At 34.3% G+C, this 23,946-nt stretch overlaps 1 protein-coding gene across 1 annotated transcript in view; it reads right to left on the bottom strand.

The window, feature by feature from the left end:
• The window catches only part of Pgant2 (polypeptide N-acetylgalactosaminyltransferase 2), a 230,077-nt gene that overhangs the window by 57,012 nt on the left and 149,119 nt on the right, over positions 1-23,946 (bottom strand). Inside the window, exon 2 of the mRNA XM_089635244.1 lies at positions 79-317. Coding sequence (XP_089491370.1) covers positions 79-317 — 239 coding nt within the window. The remainder of the gene's footprint in view (positions 1-78; positions 318-23,946) is intronic.

Raw genomic sequence — 23,946 nt, 5'->3', positions numbered from 1 at the left:
AATGAGGACTTGGAGCCAGTCACTTCAGGGAGAAACCGGTCCAATTTTTAGTTATTTAGCACCTGATGTGTAACTTACATGGGATTCCTGGTGTCCGGTACGTCCCGATCGCTGGCCAGCGCGTCCGAGGCCGCCTGGTTGAAGCGGTTGCGCCGATAGGGGTCCTCGCCGGGCCGCAGCGCCCCACCGCCCACATACTGGCGCGCATCCAAGTAGGCGGCGGGCGGGGTGGCCGCCCCTGCCAATCCCGCCCCCGCCAACAGCGCGCCGGGGGCGGGCACCGTGCGCAGCTCCAGCCGGAGGGCGGCATTTTCTTCCTGGAACAAAAGATAATTTAAACGTTTATTTAGATATAAGTGACACAGTGATAATCTAGAAGAGGACCTATTACCACTGTTAAAGTAGAGTGATAAGTCGCCGTTATAAGCTTCCATCACTCCCCGGAAGAGTAGTGACGAACTCAGATGCAGAGTCGGAGTGGAAAACAAGCACAAGGATCCAACTGTTAAACTGCCAGTATTGTCTCTCCCTCGGGAGACGTGGACCTCAATAAAATTCACCCGGTACAGTCACGGCCATTGTACGTATGATGCATAAATGGCGCCCAACAGATTCTGAATTGTGTGAATATGGACATATTCAAACAACAGAAGTGCGCGTGATACTTAAATGGCGCCTAACAGATTCTGAATTGTGAGAATATGGACATATTCAAACAATAGAAGTGCACATAATGCATAAATGGCGCCCAACAGATTCTGAATTGTGAGAATATGGACATATTCAAACAACAGAAGTGCGCGTGATACTTAAATGGCGCCTAACAGATTCTGAATTGTGAGAATATGGACATATTCAAACAATAGAAGTGCACATAATGCATAAATGGCGCCCAACAGATTCTGAATTGTGAGAATATGGACATATTCAAACAACAGAAGTGCGCGTGATACTTAAATGGCGCCTAACAGATTCTGAATTGTGAGAATATGGACATATTCAAACAATAGAAGTGCGAATAATGCATAAATGGCGCCCAACAGATTCTGAATTGTGAGAATATGGACATATTCAAACAACAGAAGTGCGCGTGATACTTAAATGGCGCCTAACAGATTCTGAATTGTGAGAATATGGACATATTCAAACAACAGAAGTGCGCGTGATACTTAAATGGCGCCCAACAGATTCTGAATTGTGAGAATATGGACATATTCAAACAACAGAAGTGCGCGTGATACTTAAATGGCGCCTAACAGATTCTGAATTGTGAGAATATGGACATATTCAAACAATAGAAGTGCACATAATGCATAAATGGCGCCTAAAAGATACTGAATTGTGTGAATATGGACACATTCAAACGACAGAAGTACGCATGATGCATAAATGGCGCTTAACAGATACTGAATTGTGTGAATATGGACACATTCAAACAACAGAAGTACGCATGATGCAAAAATGGCGCCTAACAGATACTGAATTGTGTGAATATGGACACATTCAAACGACAGAAGTGCGCGTGATGCTTAAATGGCGTCTAACAGATTCTGAATTGTGAGAATATGGACATATTCAAACAATAGAAGTGCACATAATGCATAAATGGCGTCTAACAGATACTGAATTGTGTTAATATGGACATATTTAAACGACAGAAGTACGCATGATGCATAAATGGTGCCTAACAGATACTGAATTGTGTGAATATGGACACATTCAAACGACAGAAGTACGCATGATGCATAAATGGCGCCTAACAGATACTGAATTGTGTGAATATGGACACATTCAAACGACAGAAGTACGCATGATGCATAAATGGCGCCTAACAGATTCTGAATTGTGTGAATATAGACACATTCAAACAACAAAAGTGCGCGTGATGCTTAAATGGCGCCTAAAGGATTTTGAATTGTGTAAATATGGACGTATTCAAATAAAGGAACACATGGTATAAGATATTTCCCTTTACCAGTTCCCCAGGCACATCTGTGCTGAACTCAAGTGACTCCCGATGCTGTAGGTATACTTGCTGAATAATCTCAGCATTCCACTTTGACCTCCATAAACTATTCCCAACCATACGATGAAGAAGGGCAGAGTAAAACTTTACTTGAGATGGCTTTAGCCATGTTTGGTGACCAGATCTGAAAAACCATGAACTTCCCAACCTTCCTCTTACTTATCTCATCCTCCTCCCCAATAACTTTAGCCTCACAACATACCCCGATTAAGGGTGTCATGGTCCCACTGGTTGGGAACAGTTGGGACTCTGGTGCGGTATTGACATAAAAAAAACACCTGATTATTGGGTTTCACATCGTTACAATCACAATGCACGGAGAAAAATGAGTATGGTTGATTTATTAAGATCCTGTTAAAAAAATGATAGAAAGCCTTATAAAATATTAGTCCATTCAGAATATATTGGAACACGTTTTCTAGCAGCTGCGCTTTTCCTGATAAATATAATGACAAAATGCGGCAATAATAGATTTTTTATGAACGCGTGTTCCAACATCGTCATAATACATTCATGTTTTACTGATAGTTTGTTAGGAAATCAGCCAATTCATTCGTTAAAGGCCAGCAATACTGTTTTTAACAGGAATACGAATAATTTCACCAGATTTTTCATAAATAATAAATATTTTATTTTTTTTATTTTTTTATTGTTGATACATTTTTTTTACAATATTTCATATTTCAATTTAGTAATGTTGGCCTCACTGGGTTGTTTACCCGTGCTGAGGCCCCCATTTTATAATTTAAGAATTTATACATTTAAAAAAAAATAAAAGAAAAACAACATTAAAATAAAGATAAATTTAAAATAAAAAATAAAGATTAAAAATTAAAATATAATTATAACACTAAAAGAAAAATATCAAAAGAGAATGTAAATCGGCATTTATAATGATATATGTGTTTGTGCGTGTTGCGTGTTTTATTAATTTTGTTTTTGTGTTGCGTGTATATGTTTTATTCTTTTATGTTATAGTATTTTGGTAATATTGTCTTTTTGTTCTTTAATCCATTTTTTTATTTTGTGTTTGAATTTATTTTTATTTTCCTCAATTTTTGTTTCAAGTGGAAGACTGTTGAATGCTTTAATAGCGTGGTATTTATGGTGTCTTTGTCCAAAGGTAGTGTTTACCGTCGGAGTTTTTATGTTTTCTTTGTACGCTTGTCTGACCGGTCTATTAGTGATATTTTGTGTTTTTTGGGGTTTGTTTTTTTGGTCGAAAATGTAGTTTAGTAGTGTTTTAACATATAATTGGCGTATATCAAGTACGTCACAGCTTTTAAATATTTGGTCTGTGTCGGTTAGTTTATGTTTTTTGAGTATTACTTTTAATATCGTTTTCTGTGCGATTTCTATTTGAGCGATAGCTGCGTTTGTTGCTCCTCCCCAAGCAATTATTCCATATTCTATTATTGATTGGCATAGTGCATAATATATTGTTTTCAATTGTTTTATTTTATATATGTTTCTTATGTTTAGGAAAATGTGTATTGTTCTGAGGAGTCTATTTGTGATTTGTTTGATGTGATGTGTCCATCTAAGATTATGGTCAATTAGGATTCCTAGATACTTTATTTGTTCTGTTTTTTCTAGAGGGGGGCAATCTCAGATGTTGGTGTTTATGCATTTATATCAGTAAGTAATCTCTATGTGATACCAAAAAGAGAGGGAGCTTGGTGGATCAGAGGGTTGCTCAGAGGTCGGTGGCAATTACCAAGTAATAAGCTACTGTGGTTGGACAATTCTCATTTAATAGGGTACCGTAGAAGAACAGACAAATTTATTCTCAGTAGGCAATAAGGGTCTAAAGAAATGATGTTTCAGTAATAAGGTACTGTGGTATATAATTCTATTGAAATAAGAAACTAGCAGAACTCATTGCTCAGTTAGGTCCAGTACCAATATATTCCACAATGAATCTTACGAGGGTGATATTTTTTTTGGCAACGAATATTCATTATTACAATTAGGAGGACTTGAACGGGATAATTATTTTTATAAGTGACACCGAAATCTCTCACTTTTTTGTATTCCTTTCAACAATTATGTTTTAGATTTGACCAACTTTATGGACTGTCTTGCAGTAACAATCATCAGGGAACATAATATTCTGGTAAAGTAATTCAATATTAATTATATCCGGATACTACGATAGCGAACGATGCCAGTCAAAATAAAATAAATTATTTAAAAAAAGCAGAATCTTTTGAACACACTCTGGAATTTTAATCACCTAAAGTACCTAAGTACAATAAATAAATAAAAATGTATTCAAACTATGATAGCTCTAGCAACGAGATGCCTTTGGTGTAGATAGATCATAGAGGTTAGAGAGTTATCCGATAAATATAGAATATGAGGTTGCCCCTCCATGGTGGGTACCAAAGTAAGGGAAGCCATGAGGTTTTGAGACACTGAGAGAATTTTTGAGAGCATTATAATAGAGAGGACGTTAACCTCCAGGCGTCCCATAATATTATATTATTTATTTAAACGCCATTAAATGGCTTTTACAATAGAGTGATATATCGGATTATAAGCATACTGTGGGTACACAGGAGAATATTAGTAATAAATTACAGAACAAGAAATCTGTACACAAAAATATTATTGCAAGAGATACAGATAGAAACATATCAAAAACCACCTTTTAATTTTTCTTAACAAAAACAATATACTATCACCAAATCAATTTGGATTCAGGGAAAATATGAGTACCTCACATGCCATAGCCTCAGTAACAGACTTCCTCAAAACAAATATAGATCAGGGTAAAAAATGCCTTGGAATATTCCTCGACCTGGCAAAAGCGTTTGACACAATTCACCACCAAAACCTGTTCAATAAACTTAAATATTTCGGAATCACGGGAACAGAACTCAAATTAATTGAAAGCTACATGGAAAATCGCACCCAATATACCTCAATAGAAAACACATGTAGTGACAAGGAACAAGTATCCTACGGAGTACCACAAGGCAGCGTACTTGGCCCAATCCTATTTCTTATTTATATTAACGATCTATGTCACCTCCAAATAGACGGGGAAATTATAAGCTTTGCTGATGACACTGTGTTACTTTTTAAGGCCACTGACTGGAACACACTAATCACAAAAGCTGAAGTTGGCCTAAATATTACAAAAAAATGGCTTGACTCTAACTTATTAACTTTAAATATAGATAAGACTAAATTCATAACCTTTAGCATAAACTCGAGAGGCCAACCCGCCAAAAACATCTACCTTAAAATACATTCCTGTCACTCAGCGAGCACCCCGTGCAATTGTCCTCCAATCACACAAACCGAAAATATCAAATATCTTGGTATATACTTCGACCGATATTTAAAATGGGACAGACATATTGAATCGGTTAAAGGAAAGATAAACAAGTTGATTTACTTTTTCAAAAACGTGAGAAATATACTGAACATATTTGATATTAAGAATATATACCTCGCAATAGCACAATCTATAATGGAATACGGCATTATTGCCTGGGGCTATGCCAGTAAAAAATACATCGACACACTATATAAAGCTCAGAAAACCTTAATAAAAGTTATACTTAAAGTACCAATACTAACACCCACTTCAACCATATTTAAACAATTCCCAGTGTTGAAGATTCAAAAACTATATTCAAAACAAATACTTACTTTCCTTTACAAGAACCTAAACACATTTAAAACTTCACAAACTTCTCGCAATACCAAAACAAGACATGCACACCAACTACTAATACCAAAAACCAACACATCCTTTGGACAAAAACACTACAGATTCCAGGCTATAAAACTATTCAATTCACTTCCAACACAATATAAAACATCTAATCTTACAGAATACAAAAAACACATATGGAACTGGCTACAATCCTGTTAATATTTATTTTTTTATATTTCACTTTTTTGGAATAACTATGGAAAAACTACTGTTATAACTATGGAAAAATCGATTTTATATTTTAATTTTTAATGTTTCTCTGTGTAACCAACTCCACTGTATTGTTTTAGAATTATATAACTTTACAATTGAAAAAGTCCTCCACAACACAGGTGAACTCCTAGCGTGGAGGACAATATACTATACCATTGTTTAACAAATATATTAAAGAATAAAAAATAAAAAAATAAAAAAAATAAAAAAAAACAGTTGTTAATAGAAGTGTAGTGAAACAATACAGAATTAAAAGAAATATGTACTAGTGTAATAATAGTTGAATGAATACTAGGTTTGTAAGAGCTGACATAAATCGAGGTATGAGGTGTTTATGATAATAGATAGTAATTAATATAAAATAAATTCTATTAACGTATAGAATGTTATAATAACAGAGAATATTTTATTTGAACTGAATATTAATATGTATAAAAGGGTGACTTGTTAACATGTATAATCTAGCAAAATATTATAATAGAGTAATCAGTAGTGAGTTTATTGTTACCTTCAAAATTAATTCTACTTGGAATAGCTCGGCAAGTATCGCAATTTGGCTTTGATAATTCAGGGCTGTCAGCCATTTAATTATACTTACGGATAAGAAATAATAATTAACACTATAAGATATCTGGAGTAAATAGTTTAGATGTTGTAAAATATGATATAGGACCCACGCAGAAGAATATTATCATGCCTAACATTGATTATTGAGTATATTATAAGAGGTTTAAGTTTAAATAAAGACACAGTTTTTCGTTATGAAGGAGTTATTATTTCCTTCAAGAAACATTCACAACAAAAACTATTAAACTTAAATCCATACTTTTACTTACATTGTATCGATGCGGAATTTTAATAGACCGCAAATGGTATCTTGAATAGCAAATTCGTAACACTAAAAACTGCAATCATTTTGCAAATTTCGCATTCACCTATATACCAAAAGTAGAAAGCATAAACATCTGAAAGAAAGGTGCAATGTGGATCAATGTTCGCTGTGCATATCAATTCTAGTTATATGAGAAAGTACGCAGCTTACTTATATGCAAGGTCGAAAGAAAGAAAGAACCAGCAAAAATTATAATAAAATGATGATTAATTTACTGTGGCTTTGCTGTGAGGCGGGATGAAATAAGTGACAGGTGTAGACCATACAGAAGCTGCGAGCACTTAACACGTCGCGTGCTCGGTTCGAGTCCGTGGGCCGAGATACATTACGCGATTATTATACACCGCACTTAACTATAGCTCCTTAACCCTTTCACACCCGCATTATTGTTTCCACATAAATAAAATATGTAATGGTTGATAATACACCAGAAAATTATTTGAATTTTTTTTGTAATATAATTTTTTTAGAATTAATTTGGCTTAACATTGGGCGTCAGAGTATAATAAACATATCACGTAAAAAATACAAATAACTACAAATCGCTGATGGGGCTGAAAGGGTTACTGTCCATATCCGAATAATAAATCCACGTACCTACAGCGAGATCAATAGTTCGTAATGAAGAGAAATCTGACCGAATTAAATGCAGCACATGCAAACATACATTGCTTTTGGCAGATTTAAGGAAATAAATGGGATAAATTAAGGAGACCAACAGAATATACGAATTAAAGGTCTGCTCTTAAGTACATGATGCAAATTTCAAATTAACCCTCGCATTAACACGTTAATGTTGGGTTTGATTAGGATGGGGTACAGTGAGAATCTATTCGTAGTCAAACGTGTAGCGTGGAGGAAAACTTTTTGGTGTGACTTGTAGATTATATGCTCGTTAATTAAGGTTTCAATTAAAGCGGTCAAACTGACGTAAGCTCAAAATTCGTGAATAAACGAGCTTTATTTAGAATTCGTATAGCATATACAGAGGATTAGAGCTGGTGACCAAGGCGTCTACTGGTTTTGAAAGGGGCGCCAAAATTATACTAGCGCCAAGCGCCGTTTGGCTCAGGGCCGACCCTGGTAAATACTGCGGATAATATGTAGATTTATGAATTAATATTATGTATGTATGTGAAACACACTTCATATAACAGACAGGTTCAGAAACCGAAAGTAACGCAACATGAAATGCCAAGATGCGTGACATAATAGATTATAGAGAATAGATTTGAAAAGAAACGTATAATTAAGGAAGCAAAAAAAGTACTTAACATATTATTAAACAAGGCTAAAAAATCAAATGACAAAGTAACTCCATATAGTTTGAGGGTCGGTCCAAAACCATCTGAATTGACGGGATAATCAAGATCGATAGGAAAACGTGGCAACTGGCAACAGGAACGAAAGAATCGAGAAGGATGGAGGCAGCTTAAGGATGATAGATAGTGATTGATGATGATGATGATGATAATACATCACTAAGTTAATGAGTGTTAAAATATATCTCCGTAAATTGAGGTATCTTTTTGTTATTACAAAACTGGAACGCTTTTGTCTCATGTTTGTCATACGACAAATAATTATTTTCCGATAAGTTAAGTGGTTAATCTAATGTTACGCAACGCTACTTCATAACCTTTACGACAGTAATACAGTACACGCATTTAATGAAAGGTTCAAAGTTTGAACAAGACAGAATTATAAAAAAAGCCGTGTTGTCAAGCTTTTCTATCCCAAACATGAAAGGTTTTTTATCGCCATACAAACAAAGTGGGTACGCGTTGTTGACTTGCCACAATGTACACGAAAGGTATGGAGTATTAAAGACTACTCTTTGCTTTTGCTCCTATGTAAGTAAATCGTAAAAAGTAAACCTGATTTGGAAGATAATCTGGACAGGAATGTATTCCCATACAGGTGAACATAAACAATATTCCAGGAAGAAATACTAATACCATGTCATCCTAGCGGAAATGTGATTTTGAACTATCACCAATTTAAAAGACCTAGTCATTAAACCAAGCATTGACCCGGAAGATAGAAGATTTTGAAATAAGGATACATGAATGAACACTCAAAATGCTCTGGTTAGACTGATTTAGAGGTTGTTAATCGAAAGGCCAAGAATTGTGCACGAGAAAAAGCACCACCTACATGTAAAATTAATAAAACATGATAATTGAGGGGGATATTGATGAAAGATGTGGAAACGCCTTGCGACTTCGAAACTATCGTGACTGGTGGTAGTTCAGTTTCACCGAGTTATATCGAGAAACATTCCGAAGCTATAGATATCTCCAATGATAGATAACCTCTGAAAGAAGAAGACATACTAATAAAAATATTTAACGATTGTTTAGACATAAGGTGCCGCACAGTGAGATAATTTACAATTATCATCAAAGACGGAACCTACCACTGGGCAAGTCTAACGACTTTATCAAATTGATTTAGTGAGAGTTTTGGCATTATTTCAACTTCCAAGTTTTTTCCAGTGAATGCGTCCACATTAATCACAGCAAGTACTTGCGAAGCACAATACGCGATAATGGTTCCCTGGCGGTGTGATTCTTCTTGGCGGGAAGTTGGCCAGAGCGCGAGATGAGCGCAGCAGTGAGCAGTGAACACACGACCCGTATTATTGTTATCTGGTAGAAAGCTGCAGACAGCGACAGATAGCGCCCAACCAACTAACTTATCGGATACTTCAAGGATGAATAATGACCGAGATATGCACCCGGAGCCAAAAGGATAAGCAAACACAACACACAAATAAGCAGAGTAGTTAATTTCTTAAGAAGCTATACAAAGTAAATGCAGATGATAAAATATTCTCAAGAAAGACGACAATCATAATAATAAATCTCAAGAGAAATTACAGGAGGCATATTGCATTGCTAAATTGAGGTATACATTAAATAACTCCGAGTATTAATTATGCAAACTTTCATTAAGGATTTTGCAACAAAACTTCTGATCTTACCAATTAACTGGAGTAGTCTGAAGATGCAAAGAAATGAAAATGTAATGTAGGAACTGTTAATAAAAGTAGAAAGAATTCCAAAGCTAACAATGCAAACGATTAATTTTCGAATCCAAAACCAATTAACAAAGTTGAGCAACAACGGATAGAATACAATTAAAAGAGTTTCTACTAAGTTGATAAGGGTCTGTGTTACTCATTTACCATAGATGTAATTTAAACAAGAAACCTCCCCTCATTGACTATATGACCGGGCTCAAAATAAATAAGACCAATCAAAAGCAGACCCTGTCGTCTTCGACTTTTAGATGCCGAATTATGACACTAATCGACAGTTTAAAATCAAAAATGTAAGCAAAAGATGACGCAGTAGTCTTTCCTACATACATACCAACACCGAAACCGATCGTTATGATATTAAGAGCAGCTATTATATACAACTTAAATCCGAGTATTCTGATGTACAATACGTTTTGAAGATGCCAGCTCATATAAATTATTATGATGGAAATTATAGAAAATATGAAAACACAAATCATCATTTTTCAACATCTAACGGTTCATTAACTTCTCTTCATTGAGATGACAGTGAACAGGAGGGCTCGGTTCCCTCATAACACGAAAGAGTTGAGTAAATCGACATACAGACGACACGTTAACAATCGGAGGTATAAAATAATATACACGGAGGACTTCCTTTTCCTTTGTATTGTTGGGTAAGATGAAAATATGCGAGCCTTCATAAAGAAAAGAGCGATCTCAATCGGCCAAATTTTATACCAGACCACCATCTTATAACAGCAATAACAGCATTCCTTAAATCGGTGTATCAATCGATACATAATATTAAGAGGAACATAAGTGTTATCATTGAAGAACGGTTCAAGACAAAATAACATTGGCGCAATCAATAGCTTTGTTTGTTAACGAACGTCAAGAAGAAGATAAGTTCTATAAGATATTTTAATTAGTCCTATAAACAGAGGTTACGCGAGCTCTCAGCGGATGAACGCTGGACCAAATGACAATCTTGTGCGTTTTACATCACAGGTTAATTCTTTTTGTTCTTTTGATAGTCAAATTGGCGAAAATTGAACAGTTTCAACTCGTTGCAATTGCTTTTCTCACACTATCGTTTTTAATCTCGTTTCAATTGAGAGCGCTAATTAAATTCGTTACCTACTATTTCAATTGTCTGTGGAGTTGCACAATTGCCGGCTTCACGGCAGGTAGCCGGGCAACAGCACCAAGCAGCATGGCCCTATCAGCTTGTAATTAGAGAAACGTGTTCCAATCACACGCTTCACATGGCACCGCTAATAATAAGAGTTAGCCATTCTTTGCAAGGGGAGCCACCAGCAACCAGACCAGTGCGTGAGAAACGCAACACATTATCCTGACATTTGCTTTCAATCGAAATGTTACGGACAGATGAATATAAAGAACTAATCACCTTTGAATTAGATAGCAGCAAAACGATGATCGGACGGAAATAATATCGGCTATTTTTTTGATTCCACGAGTTCAGCCGGTCAAACAAAATAGATAACAATTTATTTCTCTTTTATACCGATGGAAATGTGACAATTATCAAACGATTAGTCGATTGTAACGTACTGTAGATCATTTTACGATTTAAGGTTTTTTTTAAATAAAGCTAATATTCTAAAATAATGCATTCTCTTTTTGCAATAACAGTAATGATATGGCATTCATAAATGACATGACTCAATACCAATGAATTGCAGTGGTTATAAAATGTCATCGTCTTTCTACGCAGACACCGGTCTAAGTAAAACAAATATTTACGAAATACATGGCTATTTAAGGATGTCTGCACATTTTAAAGCGATTAAATTCAACAATAACATAAAAACCTTCGTGAGACATACCTTTATAAATAAATGGTGATAATGAGCAGGATACAAACTTTTTTATTGCACCCATATTAAGAAAAAGTTAAGACGTTTATAAAAAATATATAAATATATTATTAACACATCGCTCGAAATAAATCGAACGAATCAATCTTAAGAGGAAGCTACAAGCTAATATTCTTGTAATATATTTATTATATTCTTGGTATACCTTATATCGTAGGTAATAGGCATTAAAATCGCTTGACAAACGGAGTCTAGAAATGTTCGATTTCATGCACAAAACTGGTTTTTATTTATTTTATAAAGCAAAAAAGTTAATCAAGTGAAACTGTCAAATGTAATCAAAGTTATAATACTGTATTTTTATAAAGTTGTTTCATTTACGCGTTCATACACTTCTATTGAAAAAATATATTTTTTGGTAGTTTACATTTATATTTTTGGTATTCATAATATACACCAATTAGTTATAAAGATTAATCAAAATAGTGATTTGGCATTAAGTTTCGCCTTGCTAACAATCATAGACAAATAGTAATATCATTGGAAGTTTACGAAAAACCATAGCAGTATTTTTTGTCCGAACGATAACTTGGCCAAGAGTTCTAATAATTAATTCAGATACCAAACAATAGGTAAGTTTGGGTTGCTAACGGTCAATGTCCCGTAACATTTATGGAAGGTAGAAGGAAGTTATACAATTGGCTTGGGCAGAGTCTGGTTTGAAAATTTGTTAATAACACACTTAGTAGAGAAGGAAAACAATAATATAGAAATATAGAATAATAATATCGTCTTGCGCTGCAGTGGGAAGGATTTATTCATTCGTCCGCCACTCCTGGACACACTGATCCCTAGATTCTTACCCTACCTTCATACTTTTTACCTTCCCAGAACTTCATCTCCTTAAAAAAGACCCTTCACAAAGCTCATAATAATACACCAAGCATATCTGATAATTTGGTTCCTCGGAACAAGCAAATGGCCTAGTTAGGAACTAATATCAACCTGACAAGACATAATAGCCCTTGTGCGCAATGTACGTACGCACTTTAAATAATTTCACTAGTTTTCAAATATTCTAAATTGTTATTGGTTATTATACAACATTAGGTACTTTTCATTACAATACTTGATATTAAAATTTATAACGTAATGTAATAAATAAATAAAGTTGTAAAATGTTTATAAAATAAATCGTTGGTTTTCAAAGAATTCTCGTCCATTCGCATCTATGCCCATTTCATCCGCTCAAAAAATCTTACAAAAGATCGGTCATATTATGTGACTGCAAACAATATTTCTCCAGGGGGGATAATTCAGGAGAAATTACATCGTTAAAATAATAAATATGTGGCACCAAGACATGCGAACATGACACTAGTAAACTGTTTTTAATTTCCTACACAATTCTGCACATAATGACTTTTATTCAAATGCGTTCGACCTAAATAATAATTGTACAGTCTGTGTGATATAATAAGTATTCCAGCCCAATGATCCGTAAATCGATTCATTACACAAACAGACGTTGAGAATATCTGGCTTCACCGTCTAACGGTTGATTTATTCAGATATCGTTAGTTGTATACGCACATAATATTCCTAGTTTTGAACGAACTGCGAACATACTAGGTACCTACCAAAGCTATGTATGCAGTATGCACTCATATTTTGGAATGTTTTACGGCGGTACGTGGTGGACGGGGTTTTGATTATCACGTAATACGAATGATCTTCAATTGATAATAAGAAAAAATAGTGTATTCACATTTGGGCAAGGCAAGGAAGTGACAGCAAAAATAATTAATTTCATCGCGAAAGCACAACAAAATGGAAACTTATTTACAATGAGTTCATGATTCATCTTTAGAAATCAATCAGTAATGGATCGCTAAGTCTCATATTTGAGGTCAAAATCAATATCGGATTCGAGGCCTCATCAGTTCATTCAGTCGCACGGTTCTGGTACAGTTCTATTCTATTGCGATTAAGACTGGTACTGTATTGTTAGTGTTATTGCCATTGTCCGTAATGCTATGCAAGTATTATTGCTTTTAATACAACATTATTATGGTTATTAGCGATGGCCGAGGAAGAAAACAAATAAAACAAAACAGGTTTCTTCTGATCGCAATGGGCCATATTTCTAGATACCCATATGTTTTAAAAGATATTTAAAATATATGTATATTTATATTGAAACAAATGGAGAAGAATAAAAAAACGAAGACCTAGCTAGGGTAATAAAAATGTCAAAAATTCGAAAGCAAAACGATGTTTATCATTAACGAATCAAATTCTGATATTAATGTAAAGCGTTTTAAGATAGAGCGAAGGAAATGATGAATAGAAATCATTAATAAACGAACTTTTGCATCCACATTTTCAGGGGAAACCCAACCATTCAGATAAAGTCACTCAAAAAAGTTTCTACAGCGATTTGGCACATTTATAAAAATTAGTTAATGGCCCAAAAGATTCACTTGCCTTAACAAAGCTAATAAACTAATAACGTTCCGAATACCAAATTATAAGACGGAACTTCCAGAGTTCTACGTTTATTCTTCAAAAACAAATTATTCACTCATCCCCCAGTCAAAAGGCTTCGTAGGCTTGGAAATAAATTCAGTTCCGTTGATATTTTCATATATTCCTTACTAAAATTAAAACAGATATTTCTAACATTTTGTTTCGTCAATATTATAATAATCTGTAACTCACTTTTCATACTTACTTCTAAAATATACTTTTTCATTTAATGTTGATTTTTGTTATTTGCTGTAGGCAAGTATCAACACTTTTTTCCATTATATTTTCTTTAAATTTGTTGTACCTAAGAATATCTGGTTGATTTATTTTGTCCCCACCTAATTTTGTCTATTCTATTGATTGTTGTAGCGCTAATATGGATATATTGCTTTGCATATCCCATTCATGTAGCTGGGAAAGAACTAATGTTATATTTAATTTTATTATGTTAATATTAATGCACTTATATTTATTAAGACTTGTTTTATGTAAAAGCTCTAAGGGTGTATATAAATAAATACACAACCTGCATGATAGTCCATAACCAGGATGATATTTAGAGTATCTTCGGCTCTGTGAAAAATCCATTACACAATATTTTGAACTGAGCACGCCGGGACGTGAAGGAGCAAAGAGCCTATCACTCTGCCAATGACGTAATTTCATATTAACGAGGGAAAAATGGTTCGGCTACCACAACTAACACATCTCTAATCGAAATCATGGTTGCGTGCTGCGTGTTGCACTCTTCCGAGATGTCTTCAGTAGCAGTGTAGCAGTACTTCCAGTCGACTTGCTGTTATCTCAACGACCGCTACGCGCCTCGTGCGCCCGTAATGAAATTATACATCAGCCATCAGCCATTAACTATTATACACCGTAAAGTCAGTAAGAGTACACCAAAGAAGCTTCTTGTCGGACGGGTGGCAGGAACAATGGGCATTGTTAGCGCAGTCGCGGCACAATGGGTATAAGCCTGATGCACTTTCTTGGGACAAAGTGGGAGGAGAAGACGAGAGCTCCTCAGCCGGAACTATCGCCTGGACGAACAATGGGGAAGAGTTAAACCACGAAGAGCAAACTGTGCATTGTAGTTTATGGGATTGACTAAATTACAGGTTCGTGCTGGTATCGTGCAATTTCATTAGATCAAAATTGGTAGGTAATCAGCAGTCCGTCTTGATGTCTTTTCTATTTCGTGGAATATGGACGGCAACATAGCAATTATAATGTTCAATCAATGGAGAAATGAGTGAAGAATGAAGTCTTTTTTTTCCTCCTTGGAGTTTTAAAACTTTTTTATCTTTCCTCGGCCACGGAAAACAAAATCATTATGGCTCTGCCCCAATATTTCATGTTTGCACAAACATTCGGTTCAATGCTTGTGGTAATATTGTCACTGGAAACGTGGCGTTATATTGTGTAAATATACTTACCGAAGAAACAGACAGATAACGAAGACGTAGAGATATTTTAATGTTAGAATTTGTGTAAAGTATTCGTAAGGTGTACTAAATGACTAAAGAAAATACCCTTAGCGGGTGTACAGACATTTGTTTAAAAGGAATATTTTTAGTGACGATTTAAATTGAAGTATAACGTGTACTTGGTAGGTTGTTATTATACTTTAGTAGTCATATAGTAAGGAGCTTTTGGTAATATTGCTTTGTTTGCTTGTGGTATTAGTAAATTATCTGTAAATCTCGTCGCATGTTTACGCGTGCTTTAGTGGAAACATGTCTGGATATTGCTGTGCTAATAGGCATAACTCAATTACATATTTATTATGTATCTATGATCTGTCACCATCAGAAATTTCAGCTTTCACAAGGCCGAAAAGTCGTAATGTTTGTTAGACAGAAATTGAAAGGGTTTCTTCTGTATAAGTAATAAAACCTAACTAGTTAGAGGAATACGAAAGAAAAAACATAAAACCAACAACACAATTAATTAGTTGACAAAAAAATCAACGATAGGAGTCTACGATCATATTGATACCAACCATGTGTAGTAGTCAAACTGGTAATGAAGATGATGATCTGGAATGAAAGATGCTGGTGCACCGAACGTAGTAGAAATCAGATCTACAAAGCGCACGTTTTCTAAAATTTGATTTATTCAATTTGCACTCAGTTAAGTACAGTTAACTTCAAGCTATTTCTAGCAAGTGCGCCTTTTATTGTATGAATATTATCTCTTCAATACTGTTATAATTAATAATATAAAGTTACCCCGAGATGATGCGGAATGCAATTCAGGATAATATGCACCTATGACCTTAGCAACATTAATTAATTAACTGCCATTGACTTGTCTCTTACCATTCCAAGAATTAACTGTTATTAGAAAACGAATAATTAATTAATTAAGAAACAAGATCACCTAGCTGTCCGCAACATTACAAAATATTTCAGAGGACAACAAGTTTAATAAAAGTTTATAAATCAATCCCTTTACAGCATGGATTCATTAGAATTGGCGATCAAGTCTTCAAGTATTTTCATCATCCATCAAATACAATTAACAACTGTTAAATGTACTAATTTTCTGTAAAATCATAATGGTGCTATGCGGTTAACAAATAATATTTGATAAGAAGTAATATAGAAAGAAATGACCGAAGAGAAAATTGTAAAAGTTAACTCACCTACCACATTCACTTGCCAATTTCGGTTTCAATAAATAACACGTAATCGTGATTAGTTTTGAATTATGGTTAAGCATGAAAGAAAACACATTGAAAGTGTATTTTGTTGTCTGATCCTCCTTTAAGGCAACTGATTCAAATGAATCGGAATTCGATTCACGCCATGTATTACGTACGAGATAATAATGTACAGATTATTTTTTAGTGTCACATATTAAATAGATCTACTTATGTGATCTAATATAAACATAGGTACTTTTTAAAATTTTAATTTATGCTTCTAATTCTTATTACATAAATAATTTTTACATTTCTCTTTGAATTTGCTTAACCAAGAAACATTGTTAATTTCACTAGGAAATACATCTCGATTACTTTATAGAGTTATAATTCTGTGTTTTGAGTCGTTCATTTCTTTTAGCTTGATTTATTTATTTATTGAGACATACACAGTACAATAAGATACAGTAAAGGATATTTTTCGTTATTACATAGTTGTAGTACCTTTTACGTATGTCCATAAAATATCATTACGTAATTTCGCCTGCGATTGTTATAAAAGGAAGAAAGTATGTGGCGAGAAATAAATGAATTGAAATCAAGGATTTATAATATATGCTTTCTTTCTATGTTGCGCGGTGTGTGTAGATTCCTTATTTTAATGTAATCTGTCTCTGAAGAGGGTTGGTAGCGAATTGTAAAAAACTTTAAATTTAAATTTAACACATAAAAATTAAAACGTTACGAAAATTCTTTGTTTAGTAGTCATTATATCTAATTGCTCTCATTCCTCTACTCTGGATTATTTGGAGTTTTTTCATAGCTAAAACGTTACTAACCTAGAAAATAATATAGCAGTAGTCTTTGTGTGGAGCAACAAATGTTTTATAAATTAGTAAACTTGATCTTTTTTATCAAAATCTTTCTCAATTCTTCCAAGGAACGAAAATTTCTTAGTCATTTTTTGGCAATAATATTAATGAATAGTTTGAATAGGTGAACGATCCAAGTTCAGTATTAGGCGGATTAGTTAAAAAATTACAAATTCCACTATTAGTACGGGATGTTTATTGTGTAATAAATAGGGTAACGGAGATACAAATAAAATGCGAACAACAGCAGGCTGTTCCACTCGAGTTCAAATTTAATTTCAAAATACCAACTGTCCAACAATGTAAAATTCGCTGCGAACTTTTCGTTATTAGTTCGAAACGAATTTACTTTACCGCATGCATGTGTGGAAATACATACATTATATATATATGGTATAATATATCCTGTTCCCGTTTTAACATTATGCTACCGTCTATACGTATTTCGATACCGTGTTTATGGAGAACAATCTGATAATTACGAAAGTGAATATTCTGATTTTGGATTGCCTTCATGTCACGTTATGACGATAAGCATAGTTGTTTTGACATTACAAATAAATTAAAAGGTTGCAAAGCTGGGGTAGATACAGAAAATGGAAAGGCGCACACCAATGACACATTTTTGGAACTTTTAGATTGATAATAATTATAATATCTATATCGGACGTGACAGATACATGTGTATCGATTTTTCAAAAACACATAAAAACAGACTATTGATGAGTTTTATGTTTTTATTGTGTCAAATATTTTTTTCTCAAATTTCTAAGATGGTATCTACATCTTGAATAGTTTGTCTATTCAAGATGTATCATCTTAGAAATGTTTGTCTATTCAAAATGTATCATCTTAGAAATGTTTTTTTTCAACTCTACTATCTGATGCATTCCTGTGAGGAGATAAAGATGATAACCATTATTAAAATAATTACACCTATTAAATACATCTAAGAAATGTTAAATTTGGCCCAATAAATAGAGAAGCGACTGATACCTACAAGCAGTAATTCCTCGGGAAAATTAATACTTTTTTTAATTGACCATCTTCCTACTGGTCCTACAAAGCTATATGCCGGTGTCCTGTTGAATTTACAGTACTTGTGCAAGCTTGTTCCATTCAAAATGTAAACCTATCTTTTCATTCTATTTCTAAGATGGCCTGCCTCAAGTATTTGTTTCACTTGATGGAGCAATATCTCTCTAGGACATCCTTGACTCTTTTTGACGTCTACATACCCATAGTTTACTGAAACCTATTTCTTCGTCCTTCTACTTGGACCAAACCAATAAGCGTCTCTTAATATATTTTTATTCCAACCGAACCTCTGTAATCTTTATTCAGACATTACTACCTACTCAGTTTTACCACACATGCGACCCCGAGATATAATTTATAGTGGTTCCGATCCTGATTTTGTGTGGAAATGGTTCGAATTTACGGAACTCGTAAATACGTGATCCAAAATTATAAAATTTGTTTAAGGCAACAGTAAAATACACAATAGATAAATACATGTACATTTTTTAAAATTATTTATTTTGTGATGCACAGTACAGCGTCGATTATAAAGGTTTCAATTATCTGTGAGTTGGACTAACCGTGGTATTCAATGAAAACTAAGATGATATCGATTATAGTGAAATGTTGCGAATTCAAACTAATCGGATGCTTGAAATGGAATCAAATGTAATTAGTGAGCGGATCAAAATAGCGAATTGGTAATTTCCCAACCTTTCCCAGATTCCGCTTTGCTTCCTTCAGGTTTACACCATTCACCAAAATAACAGAAGGTGGTATTTCCATGTTTCTTCCTAATAAATATGTCCAGTTTTATGTTATTTATGCGTATTTTTTATGTTTGCCATTGTGATATGCACCCGGGAGTATTCTCTCTGGAATATTCCCCAACCAAATATAAAATCCCGAAAGTCGGAAATATTTTTATTATTAAGAAAGTTTTTCTGAATGATGGAAAAACAGATGCCGGTAGGAACTTCCGGAATATTCAAAAAATTCTAAAAGTTCTGCCCTGAGCAAGCTCTAATTAAAAAATGCATTGTAAATAACATGTAATTTCGTTGTAGGGGACAACCTCATGGAGATTTCCCAATTTTTATGAATATTCCCGCAATATTCCGTTTCGGGAATATTCTTAAAAAATAAATTCCCAGGAATTTACACATCACCAGTTCTCCGTAGGTATTTATTTGGAATAACCGTGTTTCTGATTATCCGGGCTCCAAATTTCTCCAATTACTGTTGTAATCAGGGTTTTACTGTGGTTGTTATTTGTTTTTGGGGTGTTATGCCGTGTTGCGCTAACTCCTTCTTTAGCCAACGTTTCGGACAATCATATTAGGGTTTTACTGTACTTACTTACAATGAATAACCACGTGGTCAATAAGTATTTATAACAATGCTGATGGTAAAATTTAACCTTGTCCGAGGTCTATACGTCGCGTCGCACAGAACTGTCAAATTTCACACACTTGAGACATGACAACAATACGCCTTTTGAAAGGTTTGATGACTTGACCCCGCCATGGCAAAGGTCGGGTGTTGTATTGAGGTGTTTTTTTTGTGATGAGTATGATTCATTACCTGCAAAATCCTAGAATGCTAAACGAAACGTTACGAAAACACCCACCTGTTTGGGCAGAATGCTATCATCGCTTGAACCCACGTTCAATTTACAGTTCTTAATGTAATTTGTGGTGTAAAATTAATATTTTTTTTTTATGCTAGCAATAATATCAACCTTACCAATAACGTAGAATCTTGTACAACAATATTTTTTCTCAGAAAGCATTAAAAATCTCCCATCAAATCAGAATTTTACACAAAAAATAAATAGTACAGGTAATTTTTTAATGAATGGGAAGGATAAAGAGGATGGTTTAGTTAGGTAAGATAATAATGGCTTCTCCGAATTTGCCAACCATGTCATAGAAACAGACCACATGATAATACAGGGGTCAGTTTACTATATAAAAACGGAATAAGGATCATTTCAGGACTACATAACTTGGAGGCACTAGAGTTGCGGAAAGCTAAAAACATTAAAAGCACAGTCAACAACCAAAGGTTCGGAGACAATCAATTGTCAATATGCTTATGTAATTGATCCGCCAATTTTTTTGCCCCGATTGCATTGTGGACGTCTGCGGGAACAGTATCTGGGCCTCGATTCTCGACGAAGTCATTCCACTCTAACGACAAGTGGTTCAACCCACTCGTTGTTTGAATGGAATGACTTTTGACGTTTGGCGTATGTAAGTATGTACCGTCGACGAGACTCAAGAATAAGAGTGTCGACCAATGTATGTACTTTAGACGGCGATTGCGAGAGGCTGGATTGGAGAATCGATACCCAGGAGTGTGCGAATACAGTGACATCTTATCTTTTGATTTTACTTTCCATAACTCTAGACAATAGCGATATAATGCAATTATAAGTAAAACAAAATAATGACTTGATAGCTGGAGCGATTGAGCGAACGATTGTCAATGACCCAGCGAAACGATCGATCACTCCACTGCATCAATGTCACTTGAAAATGCGCTCAATCAAAATAATGTGCCATTCTTCCGTCAACGGGAAGTTGCAAATTAATGTCAATCGCTTCAATGGAATCTGTACACGATTAATTAAGGATTTATATTAGAACTGCCATATTACTAACTTGAGTTGGAAAAGCTTTAACCCTTTAGGCCTCTGCTATATTGTCCGTTAAATTTCTTAAAGATGCTGTCAGAAAGTCGGAAAAATTGTGAGTATTTCCGGTTGTCAATAATTTCCAAATAAATGGGAATTTTCTGAACAAATCCGAAAACCAAAAACTATTTTTGAAAGGCGATGAAATAAGCTTTCAAATTCTGTTATTAAAAATATACATATTTTTTTAAAAGTATTATAATTTTTAAATCAAACATTAAAGTTTTAAATATGGCTCTTACATTTTTTCGTCTAAACATTGAACTAAATTTACTGAAAACAATAAAAACATAATTTATTAGACAAATATTATAAACATTATGGGAACCTTAGTTTATTACGTTTCATACAAAAATAATTTAAGTCACAAAGTTCCATTTTGTTTTTAAATTGCGGTCTATATCTTTGGTTTCATAGAGGTGTACATTTTAATTATTGTGTGTTTAAATTATATATTTAAATATAAAGCTTAGTGGATTCTCTTTCTAACTCCGTTTAGTTTATATCCTAACTGTGACAGTAAGGGAGACACAGCGATTTCTACGAGACCATATGAGCTGTTCCAAAAAGCGAACAAATTGGCTCCAACGGGAAAAGCTGTTTGTTCCCAAAACCGAACAAATTAGCCTGAAGAGTTAACTGGTTCTTACAAAACAAATTGTCTTACAAATTATTACATTTGATTTGAGCATAAAAATGGACAATAACTATTAGTAAACACATTCTTTACAAAAAATATGTAAGGCCAATATTTATGCATTCGGAATATATGTGACCATCCTGTAATATAGATTTAAATTAAAATTTGACTGTGTAACGTGAAATTTTTGCGTGCCAAACGACCATGAACAATGCACAGATCTATGAATGTGGGTAAGCACCTACGAACTGACAAAAAGTGACGTACTCACCAAATTTCAGTAGTTAGTTATTGGTACATACTCATTGTAATTTACTAATGACGGGTTGTTTTGCAGAATTTGAACAATTCTTCAAATTTCAAAGTTCATTTTCAAGTTCTGTGAAAGATTTTTTCAAGTTCTTTTAATATTTCAGTTCTGTCAAGCAACTAGCCTATAGTAATATAATAACAGAACTTGAATAAGACTTTCGAATTCTCCAAAACAACCCATCCTAAGTGGTGATACGGAAAGAATGTCATTGGAGCATTACCGCGGTAAAAGTATGCTCTATCTAGCACCAATCCAATAACTATATCTACTATATCATCAACAACATCAATAGGATAAGATCCTCCCAAAGCCGCTGGGATGATTGATGAATCGGGGATGTTTGCAGACCACAAAACATTCATTCCCTGGCGGGATCGATGATGTCCACAGGGTGACGTATGAAGGCCTAGACTGGCTCACTGACCTACATATTCCCCTCTGACCCCCACCATACGAAAGAAGAAGAATTATCATCTATTAATTAATTTATTTATTAACGCCCGTTAAAGGCTTTTATCATTGGAAGAAATTCACGGTCGTAATCACATTATCTGATCGGCCGTTGCGAAACGAGCTCTGACCCTGACTGAAGAAATTTAAAAAATCTACAGTAGGGGTGGGTAAGCTGGCAAGATGGATGATGGCTTAGGCCCCATTTTATGTAGCGTTACCCTCTTCAATAATTTGTCGACGTATTCATAAAGCATAATTTATTCCACAAAGCTTCCAGTTTCCAACGTACCCGCCACGTTTTCCGATAACGATGGACACTTAAAAAAATCCCGGGCATGAGAAAACGGGGCGTACATACTTAAGAACGTCGACAAGGCATGATCGAATACTAAAATCTGATGTATACCTTACTAGTCGTACCTATATAATACATTGATGTTACTAGTAGTAACAACCTACCCGGCTGCGATCGAGTTTCAACAGTTTTGAAAGAAATGAAACAAACCAATAGAAGTTGTTGACCGTTAAATTATTAACTATTTGGAAGCTCAGTTTCATTTTTTTTCTCTATCCGCGTCTGTCTATGCGCTTAGTTCTTCGAAACTATGCAACGTAATTTGATAGGGTTTTCACTATCATTTAGAGGATTTCTTCCAGAAGGTTTGTATATATAACACATGGATTTTTTTTTATTTTTTTTTTATCAACTTTCAAAAATACATTTTTTACAATTAAGTCCCGTTAAACTGATTGATATCAGTTTGTCAACGGGTTCTTTAAACAATTACTTCTTAAATACATATACAATTTTAACAAGTACATAAAATATACACATAATTACATTTGTACAAAAAAATTCTTTCACATAACCATTTTTTTAATATACATTTCCTTCTGTGAGTCAATTCACAGCTTTTTATTGAGTTTGGTAACATGTTGTAAATTATTGGAACGAGATATTCTAGAGTTCTTTGACCATGTTTATTCAGGTATCTGGGAACTATAAGTCCATCGTTTGCAATTAGTCTTGTATTATGAACATGT

This window comes from Hesperophylax consimilis, chromosome 9, assembly GCF_061612785.1.
Source record: "Hesperophylax consimilis isolate HC1 chromosome 9, BYU_Hcon_1.0, whole genome shotgun sequence".
In the NCBI taxonomy this organism is placed as follows: Eukaryota; Metazoa; Arthropoda; class Insecta; order Trichoptera; family Limnephilidae; genus Hesperophylax; species Hesperophylax consimilis.
Note: the sequence above shows the minus strand (reverse complement) of the source record. Positions and strands in the feature narration are given on the sequence as shown.